General features: G+C 41.2%; 1 protein-coding gene across 3 annotated transcripts; it reads right to left on the bottom strand.

The window, feature by feature from the left end:
* Nucleotides 1-849: 849 nt before the first annotated feature.
* ap3d1 (adaptor related protein complex 3 subunit delta 1) lies at nucleotides 850-17,637 on the bottom strand. 3 transcript variants are annotated; one of them, XM_072439181.1, is made up of 33 exons: nucleotides 17,325-17,637; nucleotides 14,597-14,692; nucleotides 14,079-14,159; nucleotides 13,855-13,935; nucleotides 13,679-13,786; nucleotides 13,474-13,603; nucleotides 12,966-13,105; nucleotides 12,821-12,894; nucleotides 12,700-12,749; nucleotides 12,558-12,607; nucleotides 12,160-12,232; nucleotides 10,988-11,133; nucleotides 10,755-10,903; nucleotides 10,447-10,677; nucleotides 10,140-10,371; nucleotides 9,923-10,068; nucleotides 9,702-9,843; nucleotides 9,512-9,583; nucleotides 9,322-9,397; nucleotides 9,042-9,241; nucleotides 8,708-8,781; nucleotides 7,301-7,466; nucleotides 7,091-7,228; nucleotides 6,132-6,185; nucleotides 4,801-4,908; nucleotides 4,284-4,445; nucleotides 3,797-3,844; nucleotides 3,127-3,316; nucleotides 2,948-3,036; nucleotides 2,759-2,844; nucleotides 2,549-2,670; nucleotides 2,383-2,462; nucleotides 850-2,303 (listed from the first exon to the last, which is right to left on the bottom strand). In XM_072439181.1, the coding sequence occupies exons 1-33, from the start codon at nucleotides 17,418-17,420 to the stop codon at nucleotides 2,208-2,210; spliced, it is 3,786 nt and encodes a 1,261-aa protein (XP_072295282.1). In that variant the 5' UTR covers nucleotides 17,421-17,637; the 3' UTR covers nucleotides 850-2,207. The 3 variants fall into 3 exon arrangements, with proteins under 3 accessions (XP_072295282.1, XP_072295283.1, XP_072295284.1); XM_072439182.1 differs by having other exon boundaries at nucleotides 12,184-12,232; XM_072439183.1 differs by lacking the exon at nucleotides 6,132-6,185 and having other exon boundaries at nucleotides 17,325-17,634.
* Nucleotides 17,638-18,251: the final 614 nt, after the last annotated feature.

The raw sequence follows: 18,251 nt of genomic DNA, 5'->3' as shown, positions 1-18,251 counted from the left end.
TTTGTTGCAATTAGGTCCAACATGTTAGCAACATTAGCATTTATTGCATTTTTGCACTGGATCAGGCTCACAGATAGCAGGGGACAGTAGAGAGCATGGATCTATTATATTATGGTAGAGAGCAACTTAAGAGATAATAACACGAGTGCAATCAGTATTTAACTGTCGGGTGTTTTTGGAAACTCTGGCAACATTTTAGAACCCCCGAGTTTATCCCAGTTAAACAATCTAACATGGCTTTACGTAAACGCCCTGTACTTGTTCTAGTTTACCTTTAGTTTCTCCCGCTGCCGTTGAGCCTCTGCAGTGTCAAATGCTGTGATGCTAATGTGGCTAACGTCAACAAAAGCACAAATTCACTCTTGACATTGCTTCATAAACTGCTAAAGTAACAACACTGTCCGGGTTTATACATTTACTTCATTTGAGTAGTACTTATGCTGCTTTGAGCACTTTTCTGGTTTGTGTCATTGATGTACATAAACGTGTCTCTCCCACGTCCCATGGATCTACTTCCACTGCGGGTTCCAGCGGGAATTTACATGTCGGAACCATGGATCTATTATAATATCGGTCGGAACTCCGGCCTTCAAGGACAACCGTGACACCGCATTTTAATGGGTCTGCTCCTCAAAAGACAAAGAATTATAGGTAACTTGGGTTTTGATTTCCCCCTAAATTTGAAGTAGGCCTGTACCATTTCCTCTGGCATGTGCCTGGAAAGGACACGCTTAGCATTCCCTGTGCTTGTTAGATCTATAAAGGGGAATACATTTACATTACATCACATTTTGACCTCTTAAACATACATGTTTACAGATGTATAATGTGTATGAAAAAAATCAAGACAGTTTTTAAAGAGTATATTTCATTGTCACAAGCCAAAATTTGTCAAATAATTCACTACAACTGAACCAATAGGCTATATGTAAGACGGGTTTCTCTCAGTACACTGCATCCTTTGACCTGCTCTCAGTGTCATATATACCACCCTAATTATTTGACTCCTCCCAATGTTTAATAATTTAAATAATCAAATGATACATTTTATAATCAACTGAACTCACAATGCTTAAAAACAAGTAAACATAAAAAAAGGGCATGAAAAAAACTAAATGGAATGAAGAACATTTTAGTGTTTTAAATGGAATTAATTTAGAAATTAAAAAGCATTCCTTGTCATGCACTACATGACTTTTATCTGCCATGGACTGAGAAATTATCAAAATGGAAGTGAAATTTAGAAGGTTGTGATGTTTAATTTTAGATCTAAGTATTTTAGGAAAACCTGCTTGCATACATATATACTGACTTTCTTTAAGTACAGGGGATCTGCATTTTATTTACATTTAACTGCTGAATGTAATTGATAATACGCATGTATGGGGACAGTCAATTATAGTTCAGTATTAGCTACTACAACTGTTTGTGCTGGAATGGGAACAGACATTGCTGGTTGCAAAACAAATGTAATTTATAACTGATAATACAGAAGGCCAAACAAATAACAACAGGTAAGAGGTGGTCCATAAAGTCTGGTGGTAAGCCTGGCCCAAAGGCTAAGTGGGCCTTTATCTTATGGTCCCACACTTTTGAAATTCAGAACTTTGGTTTATCTCGGCTTTGAAATGCACTTAACAGCTGTGTTGTCACAAGACAGTAAAGGTTGAGTACCGATTTTCTGGAGGGCCATTCTGGAAAACAGAAGGTCAAAGGGTCAAGTGTACAGAAGAGCACACAAGGATGAGTGGGGGGGAGAAAGAAATTAGGCAAGGGGAGGACAAAGGCGCAGGACAGAACAAAGACAAAAACAGACTTGAAAAATAATTGTAAAAACACAATTTAACCATCAACAGCATATTTTCAGTTGTCCGCGTTACATGACAGTCGCACACTGATCCAATGTGAAGAAGGTACACAGGAGAAGAAAGTGGATGTCAAACATCCTGAGACCAAGTCAGAGCTGGGGAAACAGCGGAGGAAGTTCAAAAATGAGAAAAAATGAAAGTGCAGAGTGTATACAGTGAGCCTCGGCCAGGCTCAGTGTGCAGAAAAACAGTGAGGGGGCTCTGAAGTCACAAAGAGGCCCAAAGAAACAAAGCAGCGAGTCTGATGAGGAAATAGGTGCTGGATACGCCCAGCTGCAGTGTTGAATGTGATTATGTAGCTTGATCCAGAGATGGCATGTGGGGGAGGGACTGACACAATCAGCACTGAGAGAAGGTCTGCTTGATCTCGTCCAGCACATTCCCAAGCAGCGCCGGCTCGTCACATTTAGCGTCAATGGAAACAATCTGACCAGACTGTGAAAAGATAGGCAAGAAATGTTTGGTCAGGTCTAAATTAAATGCTTTAAAGTTTTATAACTTTCAAATGTCTTACGCATTTAACTAGCAGACAAACATGGTGACCCTGGATAGACCGGCTGTACATTGAGGCGCAGGAATCGATCCTTTCCACAACTTATCACAAACAAGAAAAAGCATAATTAGTTGTATGACACACTTTATGCATTGTATTATACACAATTCTATAAATGATTAATTACCAGAAAAGTGGTGATGGAAGCAGATCCTGGCTAGTAGATGATGGAAGGGCATGTTGACAGCCTCCAGTTTGACAGAGCTGCTTTTAAGGTCACCAGACTCTAACAGCTTTGCATATGCATCACTATTTGAAACATAATATAAATATGTTATAGGCAATATACTAAACAAGTAAACATGGAAGAAGAAGATGGTAAAAGTATAAATCCAACCTGTAGCATGGAGTAGTGATTAGGTATGAGGTGCAGGTAAAGTGCAGTTTGAAGTCCAGTTTTTCATGAGTGGAGGACTCCTCATCCTGAAACACCAGTCACTTTACTCAATAATATTAAGACATATGTACAATAGAATAATTAATAAAAGATTGGAAAGTATGTAAGTAGAATATTAATTTTATTGACCTTTACAATAAAAGTGAGGGTTCCCTTCAATTTCTGTGGCATTACAATGCTTTGCACTGTAAAGACAAATCGTGCCTCATTGGAAACTCCTAAACAGAAAATAACATTAATAATAATAACAACAACATTAATACATTGCATCTGGAGAATGTCTCCAATTGAAACTTATAAAAGCTGACCAGGTGGGAGTTGAAACGGAACGACCAGACCATCGTGTGGACCAGACCCTTCAGGCCTCTGTAGTTTGGAGTTGAGAGAGTCCAGGACGTTGAACTCCATAGATTTTAAAAAGCTTTCACACTTGTTTTCAAATATTACTGACACCACAACCTGACTTCCATCCTGCAGGTTTCCCTGAATGTCATACACCTAAAAAGTAAAACACAACCTGTTAATATTTAAATGATTTTGAGTTGTGATTGGTTCTCTAATCACCACAGCACAAAGTCTGTCACAAACATAACCTTTGGTTTCAAGACCCTTTAGCAACTACAGACCACACAGGAAAAAAGAGCAAGAGTTCAGCAAATCACACTTAAGTGATAAAAAACAATACCTCATCTGCATCCTCCATCATCTTAAAAAGGAAAAGGAGATTGTTCACGTATCCATTAGTAACTTTTCTAGGGTAATAACTAAATAATAAAAATAATTTTCTCTCAAATCACCCAAAAATCTTTTCTACTAAAGAACTGAACTCTTTCTGAAGATATTCATCTACAACATACCATAATAATGTATGAATATCAACCTATCAATTAACCATTTAAGACAAAATATCCTATCTTTTTGAACAGTCCTCCAAATGTTGCCTATAACAGGAAGCTGAAATACATGAGCACTACTCACCATCTTCACGTAGGAGTTCTCTGCCAAAAGGTTGTAGTTGGACATGGGCTGAAAGAAAAGAACGGTCAGAAAAAACAAGGAGAAAAACTACATTGTCTTGTAGAATACAGATTGTTTTTTTTTTTTTTTACAGGAAAATTAGTTATATATAATATAATGGATATAATCCCTCGTTTGTGGAGGAGTGGTCCATGGTCTGATCAAACCCCCTTCCCATTAGGAGAGTACAAATTCTTGCTCCTCAGACCAGAACCTTAAGATTGACAATGGCTTCCGGAATGCAGCCAAAACATCTTAATTTGAAAAACTAACTACATTTCAAACCTTTTCTACAGGAAGGTGACCGCTGATTGAGATTTATACATAACTTAGAGGTTTCCTTCAATGTAATTACAGCCCGTCTATGACTCAAATCATCTTTCTAGATCACATATGTACATGGATCCTCTAAAGTCCATCAGCACAACAGAGCGAGGAGACGCCTCACCGGCAGAGGCTCCTCCTCCTCCTCTTCCACTGTGCCGTTCTGCACAGACCCGTCTCCAGCTGCATCGCGGTGGTGATGATGGTGATGGTGCTTCTTCTTCTTTTTCTTATCCTTGTCCTCCTTTTCCTTTTTCTGCTTCTTCTTCTTGTGTTTGGAAGATTTCTTTTAAGATTGGAAGATTTGTCGTTACTGGTCCTACTTATTGACTAACCACAGAAACACTAACAGTATTTGTTAATGTAAAATTGTATCTGTGAAGCTCAACTACACTTTTAAGGCTGGATAGGTATATTATTAAATCTTTTATGTTAGAAATAAACAAACTATAAAGAAAAAATTAGAAAAGTTTTGAATTTCCAGAGTGGAAATGAAAAACTGTTGCTTATTAGCATTTAGACTTAATCAAAATGTTTAATAAGGTCTACTTAATTTTGACTGACATAGCATTTATATAAGGGACTATAAAGCTTTACTGCTTTTACTGGAGGTACACTCACACACACAGCTCAATACTTACAGCCTCCTCTGTTTCTGCTTCTTTGGGTTCATCGGGCTCAGAGTCTGGGCCTGGACCAGAGGCCGCCTCAGGGACGGGTGATACCTCTGCTGCTACAGACTTGGCTTCCTGTAAACATAGAAATAAATATTTTTAGACGAAAAGCTTCTCAATTACAACTGTGTGAAATCTAATTTGTTTTAAAAATAATAATAAAGACATTAATAATGCATCAAACACAATAACTAAGGAAAAGCATATTTGGAGCCCAAAGAGATAGCGGTTCCCAACCTTTATTTTCTTGTGCATCCCTTCTATTTAATATTTAGTGAAACATCTCTAAATGGCAGTTTTATATTAGTACAAAGGCATTAAATACCGTATTTTCCGGACTATAAGTAGTACCTTTTTTCATAGTTTTGGCCGGGGTGCGACTTATACTCCAGAGCGACTTATGTGTGACATTATTCGTTGCACACAGGCAACCGCATTTCACATGTTAATTATTTTCACATGACAACCGCAAGAGGGCGCTCAAGGCTCTAAGCGACGCAGAAGAACCGATACTTCCTCTACCAGAGTTGGCGGAGTTGTTTAGAAATGACACAAGGAAGAAGAATTGAATGGATTTAGTGATTTGGGGTAATACTGATGCTTTGGTAAACTTGTTGTTTATGCTATAGTTACCTGAATAACTGTTAATATGTTACGTTAACATACCAGACACTTACAACAGTTCCATGTTTATGCGCCATGTAGCTGAAGGTGTTACGTTGGCATACGCACACCTATTCAGTGTTCTATAATCTGTTATTATTGCATTTAATAAATTGCATTTCAGTTCTTGGTTTTGGATTTTATCAAATATATTTCCCCCAAAAATGTGACTTATACGCCGGTGCGACTTATAGTATGGAAAATACGATACTTCCTTTCTCCACCGGTTGGGAAACACTTTTTAAACAAAAATGTAACAAAATAAATGTGTGATGACAAGATAAAAAAAACAATCTATGATCATCACTTTACTTTTGTCACCAACAAGAATGACTACAGGACAAACACACCGCGACGAGCAAAAATAAAAACTGTGAAAGTGAATGACACCAACATAAACTATAATAATACATCAACATAGGCAAATTAGGCATGCATTATAGTAGTGAAAAGCTGAGAATGTGGCAGGGAGAGATTTAAGTGACCTGTAAAAAGTGTGTCAAGAGTAAGGAATGACAGCGGAAACACAATGCATGTAGGAAATACTGGACCCAACGATGTGATCAGACAGATAAGCAAGATCTAAGGACAAATGTGTGTTTTTTAAGAGATGAGAAGAAGGGACGTGTCTCAACCTGCGTGTTAGAGGGCACTGGAGCATTTGAGAGCCAGAAATCCAGATCCGAAACCTGGAAAAATCAAGTGAGGAGTGCGCGGAGGTGAGAGGGAGAGACGCAAACTGATTTTGTATCTTACACTATTCATGAAAAGGAAGAGAGAGATTACACGGATCCGTTTCATGAATAAATGTATCACGTATTTGGCAAGAGTCTACTCAGTCAGCTCAGAGGGAATGATGTGAAAGGCAGGCTGGAGACAAGCAATAAAACTGTATGATAACAGAATCCAAATGTGACAAAGTGTGCATATTAAAAGGTGCACTATGTGACTTTACTAGTGGAGGAGTCTGTCACCTACTTTCCTATATTGAAACATCATTTATTTGCCTGGAATGTTCTATAGTATGGCATTTAACTTAGGTCCATGGAGACAGCAGATGACGCTACCAGGAAAGGTCACAGGTCAATTCAAGTTAATAATTTTTAAAACATGAAAACAAAGCCCACTTGCACATTTATGCACATTGAGTGTGCGTTCACGACGAGCCGCTGAAGTGTGTCCCAAGTCTACAGAACATTCTGATCCGCACTTCACCACAGGCTTCTCTCTGCACTTCCAGCAGGTGTGGAGGCTTTAGGCACGTACATTCCCCACAAAGCGTTTTACTAAAATAATACTAAAAGAATATGTAAGATCGATTTAGTCCAAAGTCAAGATATTTGTTTAGCAATTAAATAATCTGTAACTGAATAAATGTGTTTAATGCCATACTATGGAACATTTTATACAAGGCAACAACACCTCCATTGCAGACCCCCAACCAGTAACATTTACTGGGTGCACCATTGTTTAAAGTGTCTACAAATTAGCATTATGTATATGTATAGAATATATACAAAAGTAGAAGCTAAAAACTTTGTTGCAAATTAGACAACCGATTTCCCACTTTACTAAAACGTAATCAAGTGCGTACCTCTGGCTCAGTGGTCGGGGGCGGTGCAGCCACGTCATTGACCTCTTCAGATTCAGCCACAGGAGCCTCACCTCCGAGCAGATCTTCCTCCTTTTCATCATGTTTGTGTTTCTTCTTCTTCTTCTCGTCTTTGCTCTTCTGTAGAAAGCAGACGTTCATCATTGTCTCACATACACTCATTCACACTTAACAGAGACAACGCGCCTTTACCTTTCTCTCCCTGTCTTTATCCTTCTTCTTCTCCTTCTTGTCTTTGCTGCTTTTTTTTTTGGGCTCTAGAGAAGTGCTCTCCACCTCTCTGTCTTCAACGGGGCTTTTTAAGGTTTCTGCAGCGCGATGCGACCTGACGGGCAACTTATCAGTGTCTGCGAGGGGCCTAAAAAGTACAGAAAATCTCACCGTTTAGCGCTTACAAGAGAGCGACATTATGACAATTGTGTTACTGTTAATGATGTAAATGTAGTAATCGGTTAAGGTTAGTGTGTACTTTTCTTCCCTGTAAGAGAAAGTGCATCATCATTCGTCATGCAGCATTACCCGTACACTAATTGAAAACGGGTCAAGAGAAGTGCAGCCGAAAAGTCTCATTCAATGTCTTAAAATTAAGCCATTCATCTGGAGCCAAACTGACATTCCTAAATTCAAATGGTTAATAATACAGGCACTAAGGACCTCTACTGGTCTGTCGCTAAACTACAATGTCATCTTTGAAAAATGCAACTGAAGCGGCATTTAAGCAGAAGGAAAATTGCATACGTTAAAAAATACACAGCGCAATTAATCCCAGGTGATGTGGCATGTATAAGGTTTCTCTTTAAATTGTGTGTTGTCTAAAGGGGCATCAGCCATTGTGAAGCAATAGGTTTAACAAAATGTACGGTAAATGTTGCTAAATAAAGAGGGGGTCAACTACTTGAGCACTGTTGTTGTAACAGGAAAGGTGGTTATAAAAAAAATAAAAATACTTCATTCACTAAAAAAGCAGACAGGACAGCAGACCATCTATAGTACAGGAGCTAACAGCGTGGTTCCCAAACTGTGCTAAAGGTATAGTACCTCCAGGGGTACTGTACCTTTAATTTGTATTATTTGGATCTCCAAGGCTAGCACACGATTTAAACCTAGTGCACATGTTTCAATACCATCAAATGCATACTCAATGTTAGATATTATAAGGTGTGTGTGTTAAAGTAGGGGGTACGCGACTGTCATGATGTCAAGTGGTATGTGACTATGAAACATTTGGGAACCACTGGGCTAGCAGCTACTGGTGAGTCAGATCAGCAGGGAGACAAAAGGAGACAAGAAAAGTGACAGAGCGTAATCCTACAGGAGGAGAATCGGAGCCTGCATCCTGAGGCGAGGGTAGTACTCACCTGCGACCACCCATTTCCAACAAACTGCCCATGGAAAGAGGAAATAAGTGGGTGTGTGTATACAAAGAACAGAGGAAGCAGAGATTAGAAAGAATAAACGGGAGTAATAAGGGCCCAATCCCATCCTCAGTGGCACCGCTCACAGGGAGGTCAGAAGAGCCATGCTGACACAGATTGTAGACATTTTCATGATGCTAAAAGTTCCTCATCTGTAGAGAGCACGTTTGTAATGAGAACTCACTTGTCCAGGTCGATGTCCAGAGCTTTATGAGGGTCATTTGGATCCTTTTCATCTTCATCACTGGGTAAGGCATTCTGGAAGAGAAAGATCACACGGTCATATCCACCTCTCTGCCAATATAACTACGAAAAAACATTCAACCAGGGTTTAATTAAGCATGACACAATACATCGATAATACGTTTAACATAATTGTTTTATGGCAGCAGTTTACGCACATTTCTTGGAAGTAGAGTAGTATTGCTTAAGTTATCAAGACTAGAACCAGGTGTACTATATTGCGACCATCGAAACATTTCCACTTAAGTGAGGGGTTGTTGGACATTGACATTTACCTCTGGCATCTCCTCTGTAACAATGTCCACCTGTTGGGCAGGTGTGATGTCTTCCTCACTCTCTGGACCTGAATCGTGCTTCTTTCCTCGTCCACTCCGTTTTTCTTTCCGCTTTTTCTTTTCCTTCTTCTTTTTCTCTGCCCTTTCCTTCTGCCGTCGCTCCTCCTCCAGTTTCACGTACTGTTCAGACATTGGCAGACCTAACGGCAACAGGAGGACACTTGAATGAGGTCGACGACATGGGGAACTAGCATTCATGTCAGGAAGCTGAATGTCCCACCTGGAACTTTGAGAGGCACACTAAGATCTATCTGTACCACCGGAATGTGCTCCACTCCTTGGGCCTCCTGGTACACCTTTAATGTAACAATTATTTAAATCATTAACTTACATATTTCACAAATGTTAAAATACATGCAGTTAGCATCAAGTAGTTAGTATAATTTGAGTAAACGTTTGTAAAAGCAAACCTTTTGGGAAGATGGAGAGGCCTTGATGTAAAATGGATTATTGGCTTGCTCTTGCTTTCTCACTTCTCTCCTCTAGAAATATAAACAGCCACATGCATTAATCAGACACATACCCAAGATTTAACCCACCAATTAATAACTGACAAAGCCTTCTTTTGGGGAAACGTATATTCAATTATAGAAGGCGTACCCTTGCCAGCTCCTTCTCGTCCACCTCTGTGTGACGAGGGCGAGAGTGTTTGGGCTCTTCCTTGGCAAATATTGCCTTGGGCTGCTCATCTTCAGACTCGCTCTCAGACGGCGGCTCGTTTATCCAGGCATCCAAGTCCAGGCTGTAAAACAAACAAATACTACACTCTTTTCTAAATCCATCACCAATGTCTGTGTGAGTTTATGAAAAAGGACACTTACCCTTCAGGAACAGGCACTTTCTTTTGTGCCTTTGGGGCAACAGGATTGAGTTCTCCAGCGAACAAAGCACTGACCTCCTCAGATACTTCTACATCTTTCTGTTGCAATTTCTGGATGTACTTGACAAGTTGTAGAATGCATGAAGCCTAGTAAAGATTGCATGTATTAGATGGTCACAGGACTTAAGATAACGTGCTCTACAGAAGATGCATCTTACCCTCTCCTGCACCTCCAGGTTGGCGCTCTGGACAAAGAGTGGCAGTCTCTCGATCATTAGCTGGATGTTTTCCTGAGTGGCTGTGCTCTCAGTGTTTCCCTCCTGGCTTTTCAGCACTGTGGCAAACAGCTTAGCAGCATTCTGCACATACACTGCCTGAATGTGCCCGGGGAGAGTGGCCACTTTTGGTCGCAGCATTGCCTCAAGTGTTTGACTGGGATTCTCCAAGTGTCTGTCGAGAACAATTACAACTATTCCAACAAGCACAACAAACATAATTTATGCACAGTAATTGAGATAAACATACTCAGAAAACTCTCCACATATCCAGGCTGCAGCATACAGAACTTCACAAATACCATTGCGCTGCATGTTGCCAGTCAGGAAGTGGCCATTGTCCAGCATCATAGCCATTTGAGCGACAGCAAAAACTCGAATGGCCTTAACTCTAATGGCTACGTCCAGCATCTGAGAGGCAATGAGGTGGCCGTGCCGTGTTCCTTCTAACCGCGTTAGCTCCACAAGAATACTTATGTACCTGAGAGCAGAGATGGCAAGTTTGATTGATTTTCAAGCATACAAAAATGATAAATCATACATCAATCAAACACAGACCATTCAAAGTTGGTGATGTACTGGTAGTTGCCCTGGCTGCAGATGTCAATGATTTTAGTAAGGAGTTCATCTCTGTAGGTGGTTCCTTCTGCTTTGTCCACATGAAGCATCAACTTCTTCACAATCTCCATCAAGTTCTTCTTGGACACCTGTTGCAGAGTACAGACACCTCATGTTGAGATTACAGGTGTCTAGAGTCTAGACACAGAATCATGCAAATAAAGACCACAAACCATTCCATAGAGCAGGTCCAGAGCTCTGAGGCGGATGGACTCGTCCTTGTCATCGAGACACTGGAGGATGAGGTCTTTGTGTGACTGCACTGATTTGGGATGGGTCTTTAGGATCTTTGACATGGCCAAGAGACCCAAGTATTTCACTGGAGGAATACACACATACAAAGCTCAGCAACGGAATATACAAAGACATTTATTTCTAAGCACTGTAGTTCAGTATGGGTAAAAAAATCTAAGATATAATATAATGTACAGTTAGCTAGAGAACATGCTGGACTCGACAGATATTACAAAATGTAATAAAGTGTACAACACAAACCAATGCTTGCATGTTTGGAAACAAATGATGAAAAAATAAAATTAAAGTACAAGCAACACAAAAGCACAACAAAAGTGGAAAACAAACACACACACACACACACACACACACACACAAAGACGTGGGACACACACGACCGGATCTAAAGCATCCTCATTAATCCAGCAGTCTGCGTGCCCTTCTCCGTCTCCTCCGCTGAGAAAACACTTTTATGCTGACTGTTGAACATCAGGTGTGGCTCAGTCAACGCTGGAGCTCTTTTTAGGCCAATAGGACTATATTCAGAAGAGAGCTTGGGCTCAGGTGAGGCTGGATACTGCAGTAAAAGAACAGCTACTGAATGACACAGAATTTATATTTATCTAAAATATGTAATGACTATCTGCGTCTGAGAATAAGAACATGAAACTACTCTCTCTTCGTTTGTGCTTATAAACGACGCAAGTTAATTTGAACACATCTTGAATAATTTGCCTCACAATTTCTAAATACATAAATGAACATAGTTTTCCAAGATGTACATTTGTTAACTTTACGCTTTTATAAGCCATACGCTGAAAGATGCACCACAGTCTATTCCCTCTAGTTAAGCCACAAACACAACTATCTACGCATTTGGGTCCAGATAACTCAAATTCAGCCACTGCGCTTATCGTGCTGTCGAATAACTTTTTGCACTGGCCATTCTTTTTGCCCATGCACGTTGAATTAGGCACTTTTCTCGTGAGTAAAGTAGAATTGCTCGAGTTATCTAGAGCCACAGGGGGGGTTCGGGTTCTAAATCGTTGCCGTCTAAGTGGGTGGGCAGCTCCACAGTGAGAAACACTCAGACAATGAGAAAATGACACACTGCAGGCATTGACAGAGGGCTCACAGTTCTGGTCCGAGTCTTCGATCAGGATTCGCAGTTTCTGAACACAGAGCTGTGGGAGAAACATTAAGGGGACAACCATTAACAACACGGCGAGCCTTTTCACACCAGTATTAGTCATATTATTTGCAAAGAACACAAGTCATGATAGTGCAGTGCGATGACAAATAGTGCCAGATTTTTCATGCATTATCCGCAGTCACGAGGACATATGGCAAGAACGGGAGTGCGCCATGAAGTTGGATAGTCCTTCTCTGACCATTGATTTTTGTTTCAATTAAGGAAATGAGTGACAACATGCACATTTTACTGGAATGGAAAGAGTTTAAGAGCAGTACATGGTGCATGACAGACTAGAGTTACGGGGGGAAGCTTACCTGGATACTAGCACTGTGATTAGGCATCCCAGACGACAAGGAAATTAACACTAAAGCACCATGGGGGGGAAACACAATTACAGTTAGTGGTGCAAGAATATTGTTTGTTCATTTTAGTTGTTTGAAGATGATGAGTACAAACCTGCAATTACTGTGTTGACACATTCATACAGCAGGGACATGGCCGAGGTACTGAGAAAGAGACATATATATTTTTTAATACGTACGACAAATACACAACTATGACAAACTCACTCACTAACCTGTGAATTAAGTTTGTCAAAGGTTCAATTAGTTTTTTCCCCAAACGTGGCTCCAGTGGTGTTAGAGCTCCGAACTGGGGGGGAAAAGAGTTTTAATGATTGTATCGAGGTAAACTAATGCAACAATTCTGTGTGGATTACTCACCAACTTGATAATCTTAATAAGAACCCAGTTATTTGTAGAAGAAGTCATGAGCTTAAAAAAGAGTGGGGCCAGAGACAGGTAGTTTTTAGGATTTCTTCGAGCCAGTTCACAGATGACATTGACAGCAGCTGACTGAACTCCTATGGTAAAGAATAGAATACAACATTTTAGGGGCATTTCATTGGCACACAAAACAGGTCTGAATCAAATGTGTACATCACACATGACTAAACAAGACAAAACAGTTAATTAAGACAGTAAAAGTTGTGCAACAGTATATTTTGTTGGTTGATGAACCCCTGGCAGCAGCACTAAAGAGCCTCACTAAATCTCATATTCTCAGTGGCTGAATCATTTATGAATTTATGAGGCTCAGGTGACAGAAATAATGCCACAGACTCTAAAGGTCTCTGCTCTGTCCTTCTAATTTAGACTCAGCATGTTCAATACGGTTTGAAATACAATAAAATGCTAAACAGATGTACAGAGGAATGTCTGATGCAGATACCTGGATCTGGATCCTCCAGTTTCTCCTTGAGTCGGGGAAAGGCAGGCCTCAGGGATTCTGGGTATTTAAGGAACACCTTGTACATGATCAATACGGCCTTCTTTCTGATGTAGGGTTTTGTGTGGGACATCTAAGTGGGACAAAAAATAACAACAAAAAGTCAGCTGTAGTTAAATGTGATTGAAATACGTTATAATTAACTCACAAGTGTCATAATGTCATTGGCCAGGTCTCGGGCTAAGTCAGGAGTCACAAAACAGGAGAGGCCAGTAAGAGCGACACCTGTGTCGTACTGGTTAGGACTGCTCAGATCCTGAGGGAAGAAAGCATGAAATTAGTCATAGATTCAGTAAATCGATGTTCAAACAAAGCTCAACTGACCTTTCGGATTTGGTTGGTTGTCAGCATAATGACATCTGTGCTCTCATGAAAGCACTGCGAGGCAGCCAGGTAACCAATCCTCTGGAAAAATAACCAGGTTATACACAGCAGCTGTTATTCCGAATGCTTTACTATATTGAATAAAAATGTGTTTTTGTTTGTTTGCATTTCTATAAAAACACATTGGCAAATCCATAGAATAAGTTAGTACTTCTCAGCTATACCTTGTATGTAAACTTTGAGGAGCTCATAACTTCAACGATGTTGAAAGCTGCCCAGCTGACATCATAGCCGAGCATTTGAAGCTGGAAGAAACGGAAAGTGGTGGTTATTAAAATGGAGAAATGATGAGCCCTTTGTGTGCACTGAAAGGTCAAATGATTTTGACTTAGAAGCCTTCACTTTCAGTCCAAACTCGGAGCACCAATGCAATAAAACCAGAGCCAGGTTAAAAATAGAATCAGTGCAATCGCTTTCAGTTAATTTATACAGACGTTTCTATGTGCAGCTGTGGGCTCGGATTTGTGAGCACAAGCTTATTTACCATCTTCTCTAATCGTTTGATGAAGGGTTGAAAAACAACAAATTTAATTCAGCAAATCGATGTTGAAGAGCTAAATGTCAGACGCAGCTTGCAGCCTCAAGGCAAGCACAATATCAGCTTTGCACTCCACCTGCATCAGTGTGCACCAGCGAGAGGCAGAAAGAGTCTGTAAATCAGTAAAGTGTACAAAGGCCTTACGTAGGTGAGCTTGCACACAGCATTGGCTTTGACAGCGATGTTGTCCTGCTTGAGCTCCTGTTTGATCTCATCGATGCATGTGGAGATGTACTTGGCCTGAAGGGAGAGGGCAAACAACAGACACCAGATGAGATTAGGTGGGTGAGAGTCTGGAGTGGAAAGACTGTTCTAGCCACAAGCACACAATCAAAAAGACATTTCTGTTGTCATTCAAACATGTTGGGCACTTGTATCTAAATGTTTAAACATTTTGAAATGTAACACAGTGGACCAGAGTGTGTAATGTTTGTACTTCTTATTTTCAACTCTATATGTTATGTGGGTTTTAAGGCAAAGGTTTCGTTGTGACTGACTGTAAGAAATTAAGAGGTAAAACTGCAAAAAATGGATGGTTAAAATGCAAGCTCAGAAACTGCAATGTAAGAGTATTGTAAGGAGAAGGGCAACTTCAGAAAACAAACGTGCCCACACTTAGCTGAGTGAGCGAGTGCCGGTCATGTGTGTGGAGTCATAAGACACCACAGTGAGAGGAGCGGGTCGAGGGGGAGGACTGCTGCCCCAGGACAAACCACTGCGAGTAGGTAGCAAGAGAGGCATTCAGCCCACTGTCACCAGACACACATGAGGCTCTTCTGCAGGGCCCGGCTCAAAAAACAATTGAAATAGCTTAAATAGCTTTCTGATTGCCGAGACAGACAGGAGTTCCTGCAGTAAAGGAAGTAAACTGCAAACTGCAAAAACATGCATATTGGAAAGAAAATTGAGTTTTAAAGAAATCTATGTCACAAATATACTCCTATAAGTCATATGCATTGGAATAGTTATACATACAACTATTTTCTACAAGTACTGTCCCAAACATAAAACTAATTAACTAATGCAAACAGTTTACAAATGTATATGATCCAGTTTCTTGTCCATTAAACTCAATGACATCTATTCAGGCTTTGAACAAAGACAAAAACAATGTGTGTTGAACGGCAGGATGTGGAGGAAAAAGTCAGCACAGATCCACAGTGTATTAATATTTCAACAAACTGTCCACGGTTGGCTGGGCAACCACAACCCTATCCACCTGATCAGGTAAAGTTTCCACGAGTGATCTGCTCAGGACATAGACAAAACTCAAGAGATCACAGACTACTGTTGAGAAGCGAGTTTAAAAGCAAACCTGTGCTTAAAACAGGGGACATTTGTAATATTGACAACTGAACTGAGGAATATGGCAAGGTTTTTGACGCAAAATCAAATGTTGTCCAAGAGCTCCAATCAACTGAATCCTGGCCACGCATCAGTAACGGACGTTACACCGTGTCAGTTTAAATTAAAGACAGACAAAGATGTTTTTACTGTTACTTTGTTGTACGCAAATAAGGCTTTCATCACAACATTTTAAAATACCAAAGACTGTGTGGAAATTGGGCTAAACGATATTGGAAATGACTGTTGTGGATATTAGAATACACAATCTGACACAATCATTACAGTTGTATTACAACAAATATGTCTGTGCCGCAACGTATTCATCAAACTACGTCCAAATAAGGCAAAACCTGGACTGAATCGAGGCTAATTTAGACTGAATGAGGAAAATTGTGAAAAACAATAAGCCCTTTTCACTGTTTTTCCTTTTAAAACAGTGCATTTCTTGACCTTGATGTTACCGCAATGAACAGTTGTTGCAATAGACACTTTTGGCTGCAGTGGAAAATGTCTCAAAAGTTCAAACTGTAAAAGACATCTGTGACTTGTGGGTAAAACACCACCTTACTACATTTCACACCTGCGCTTCAGTCTGGGGCAGGTGTGTACACTGCTCCGTGACCCGTCTCTGTCATCGATTCCAGTCAAGAGCAGTGGGCAAAGTGTCATTTTGTTTTCTTAGTCTATGGGGGGACAACTTTGGACTATGGAGGGACAACTTTGGACTGTGGAGGGACAACTTTGGACTGTGGAGGGACAACTTTGGACTGTGGAGGGACACCAAGGCTTCCTCTGCGAATGGGAAGCACTGTGGAGGAGCTCTGTGGGGATGAGACAAGAGAGCAGGGACATGGAGACGTGGCTGCCCCAAACACTGCCCCCTAACGGTCCATGCTTCCCCCCCTTCTCGCACTCTGGAGCTTGACATCAGCCACAAAGATGATCCAATGGTGACACAGTTTTCCCCCTTCAAAACAACAACAAACTTCACCACATATTCAGCCATTCATCCCATCAGATGACCATCAGATGACCCACTTGTATTTAACTAATAAAAGCACACTCTTTATGGTTGATGCCCGTTTCCATAGGTCAAGTACAGCGAGCAACTACACGGATGATGATGCATAACTTAAATTAAACTTAAAATAAGGAATCAAAAGCGGGATGTGACGTTATTGCAGTGTGCCGTGGCGAATATGAAAGTGTTATGACTGAGCGCTCCTTCCTCCATCTGTCTGTGGCTAAATGTTTAGCTGTCAGCGCCAAAGCCATTCATACGTGAAAGAAGGAAAAAGGGGCAAAACACAAACGTGCTGTTGTTGAATAATTTAAACATTCAAACGTTTTTTGGAAGCACACGTCATCCTCTTAAAAATGACTGTTGTTGTAATTCGCGTGGATTTAGCTCACGACCAAAGCTAATAGGCTGTAGCTTCCCACGATAACGGTCATCGTCCTGGACATTTTTGCGGAAGTGCAGTGGTCAAACAGTAAGACACTCGTTTGTTTTGTTGCTTTTTACCTCGTCCTCCTTGTGATTTCTAATGCCGCGCACTAAATCCTGCAGATTCTTGTCGAACATCCGATCGATGCTCCCTTTGACAATCTTCAGAGCCATGGCTGTGACTTAAGGGGCTCGCGCGGCGGCGCCGGGGGCCTTGCAGAGCTGTGCGGGACCCGCTCGAGTGTCTCTCCTCCGCCCGGGGGCTCCGTGTCTTCGGGGGCCCGCTTGCCGTGTACCGATCCCGGGGACAGGAGGCTGAGGCCAGACGGGGCGTCCTGGAGCTGCGCGGAGACGCTGGCGATGGATCAGCGGAGGAAATGGCAGACAAAATGGCGTCGGAAGTCAGCTGACTCCCGAGTATTACGCGAGAATCCGTGGAATTAAAGGTCCAGTCTCCAGCTCCGCGAGCAACACGAGCCCCACGCGCCGAGACGTGACACTACCGTTTGAGACCGGAAGTACTGTTGGGACTATAGTGACCATACTTTTACTGCACGCGCCACATTCAAGCATTTAAATCCACTGACTTATGCAGGGGTCTCAGAAGGATGGAAACTTGGGACCGTTGCCATATGTATATTTTGCATTACCGAAACCCATGAAACTAGATTTTTTTTTTTTTTAAAGGTGCACTATGTAACATTATAGTGAGGGTTTTATGGCATTGTTTTGCCTGCTATTTTCCACAGTATCCAGACTGATCCACCCTCGCTGTGTGATGGAGAGGTTTTGCAGGCAGGGCCGGCCCAGCCTATAAGCGAACTAAGCAGCCGCTTAGGGCCCCGAGGCGTTAATAGGGCCCCCAATCTGGCAACCCGTCTTATGCGAAGTGCAAGCGCTGCTTGCCCCACTAGTGTAGTAGCGCTGCTGGCGAGGCAGCGCACACAGCGGTAACATAACAGTCGTCATAAGGCGCTGGTACAGCTAGCAGCCCAGTGTAAACGC

Source organism: Eucyclogobius newberryi, unplaced genomic scaffold (assembly GCF_026437365.1).
Source record: "Eucyclogobius newberryi isolate DKJ021-1_F unplaced genomic scaffold, fEucNew1.0.hap1 SCAF_9, whole genome shotgun sequence".
NCBI classification, from domain to species: Eukaryota; Metazoa; Chordata; class Actinopteri; order Gobiiformes; family Gobiidae; genus Eucyclogobius; species Eucyclogobius newberryi.
Note: the sequence above shows the minus strand (reverse complement) of the source record. Positions and strands in the feature narration are given on the sequence as shown.

What these genes read in the sequence shown, in the direction of transcription:
- ap3d1 (XM_072439181.1), bottom strand. Translation starts at nt 17,420, where the DNA reads ATGGCTCTGAAGATTGTCAAAGGGAGCATCGATCGGATGTTCGACAAG. An exon ending in CAACCAACCAAATCCGAAAG is followed by an intron (nt 13,787 to 13,854) that starts GTCAGTTGAGCT and finishes TTCTTCCCTCAG; the next exon opens with GATCTGAGCAGTCCTAACCA. An exon ending in ACTGGAGGATCCAGATCCAG is followed by an intron (nt 13,106 to 13,473) that starts GTATCTGCATCA and finishes TCTTTACCATAG; the next exon opens with GAGTTCAGTCAGCTGCTGTC.